General features: G+C 58.5%; 2 protein-coding genes across 2 annotated transcripts in view; one reads left to right on the top strand and one right to left on the bottom strand.

Annotated features, from left to right (window-relative positions):
• The first annotated feature begins 29 nt into the window (after positions 1-29).
• Positions 30-1,649, top strand: LOC108510313. The gene is made up of 4 exons (XM_017839982.1): positions 30-107; positions 486-710; positions 812-854; positions 934-1,649. The coding sequence occupies exons 2-4, from the start codon at positions 495-497 to the stop codon at positions 1,647-1,649; spliced, it is 975 nt and encodes a 324-aa protein (XP_017695471.1). The 5' UTR covers positions 30-107; positions 486-494.
• LOC108510312 (death effector domain-containing protein-like) overlaps positions 1,646-1,709 on the bottom strand; it is a 5,453-nt gene continuing 5,389 nt past the window's right edge. The window contains exon 3 of the mRNA XM_017839981.1: positions 1,646-1,692. Coding sequence (XP_017695470.1) covers positions 1,646-1,692 — 47 coding nt within the window. The remainder of the gene's footprint in view (positions 1,693-1,709) is intronic.

The following is a 1,709-nucleotide window of genomic DNA, read 5'->3' as shown; positions in this document are numbered from 1 at the left end:
CAGAGGGGGTTGGGATGGATCCAGAGGGTTGGGATGGATCTGGAGAGGGTTGGGATGGATCCAGAGGGTTGGGATGGATCTGGAGAGGGTTGGGATGGATCCAGAGGGTTGGGATGGATCTGGAGAGGGTTGGGATGGATCCAGAGGGTTGAGATGGATCTGGGGATGGTTGGGATGGATCTGGAGATGGTTGGGATGGATCCAGAGGGTTGGGATGGATCCAGAGGGTTGGGATGGATCCAGAGGGCTGGGATGGATCTGGAGAGGGTTGGGGTGGATCCAGAGGGTTGGGGTGGATCCAGAGGGTTGGGATGGATCTGGGGATGGTTGGGATGGATCCAGAGGGTTGGGATGGATCTGGAGAAGCTCAGGATGGATCCCGGGAGGCTCAGGATGGATCCAGGGGGTCAGGATGGATCCAGGGAAGCTCAGGATGGATCCCGGGGGGCTCAGGATGGAGCTGGAGAGCATTGGGATGGATCCAGAGGGTCAGGATGGATCTGGAGAGGATTGGGATGGATCTGGAGATGGTTGGGACGGATCCAGAGGGTTGGGATGGATCTGGAGAGGATTGGGATGGGTCCAGAGGCTCAGGATGGATCCAGGAGAGGGTCAGGATGGATCTGGAGGGGATTGGGATAGATCTGGAGATGGTTGGGATGGATCCAGAGAGGGTTGGGATAGATCTGGAGATGGTTGGGATGGATCCAGAGGCTCAGGATGGATCTGGAGGTGGTTGGGATGGACTGGAGTGGCTTGGGATGGATCCAGGGGGTCGGGGTGGATCTGGAGAGGATTGGGATGGGTCCAGGGGAGGGTCAGGATGGATCCAGAGGGGCTTGAGGTGGATCCAGAGGATCAGGATGGATCTGGAGGAGCTCGGGATGGATCTGGAGGAGCTCAGGATGGATCCAGGGGGGCTTGAGATGGATCCAGAGGGTCAGGATGGATCCAGGGAAGCTCAGGATGGATCCAGAGGGGCTTGGGATGGATCTGGAGGAGCTCAGGATGGATCCAGAGGGTCAGGATGGATCCAGAGGGGCTTGAGATTAATCCAGAGGGTCAGGATGGATCCAGGGAAGCTCAGGAGGGATCTGGAGATGGTTGGGATGGATCTGGAGAAGCTCAGGATGGATCCAGAGGGGCTCAGGATGGATCTGGAGAAGCTCAGGATGGATCCAGAGGCTCGGGATGGATCCAGAGGCTCAGGATGGATCCAGAGGCTCAGGATGGATCTGGAGAAGCTTGGGATGGATCCAGAGGCTCGGGATGGATCCAGAGGCTCGGGATGGATCCGGAGGGGCTCCTCATGGCTTCTCCTCCTGTGCCTGAGCCAGTTCTCCCGACTGGGGCTGATTATCCCCCTCTGGAAAACTTTGGGAAGCCCAGCCCAGCCTTGGAAAAGGGGCTTTGGGGGAATCCAGGGCCGGGATCCGGGCGGGCCTCGGGAATTCCCGCCTCGGAGCAGCCCTGGGAATTTCTCCAGGGATTTGGGGGCATTCCAGGCCCTCATTCCCAAATTGTGGCAGGGCCGTTGCTCCTCTTGCCATCCCGGGATTATCCACAGGGGGGGGCGTTTCTTTGGGAATCCGTCGGGAATCGAGGCCTTCAGGGGCTGGAGTGGAAGTTTGGAATTCCTTGGGAATTAACTGGAGCCATGGATGGGATTTGGGGGGATTTTGGGAGCAGTTCCTGGAGGGAAAATCCTG

The sequence above is a fragment of the Lepidothrix coronata genome, unplaced genomic scaffold, assembly GCF_001604755.1.
Source record: "Lepidothrix coronata isolate B3197 unplaced genomic scaffold, Lepidothrix_coronata-1.0 Scaffold637, whole genome shotgun sequence".
Taxonomy (NCBI): Eukaryota; Metazoa; Chordata; class Aves; order Passeriformes; family Pipridae; genus Lepidothrix; species Lepidothrix coronata.
The sequence above is the reverse complement of the archived record's forward strand: the minus strand, read 5'-3'. Positions and strand labels throughout refer to the sequence as shown.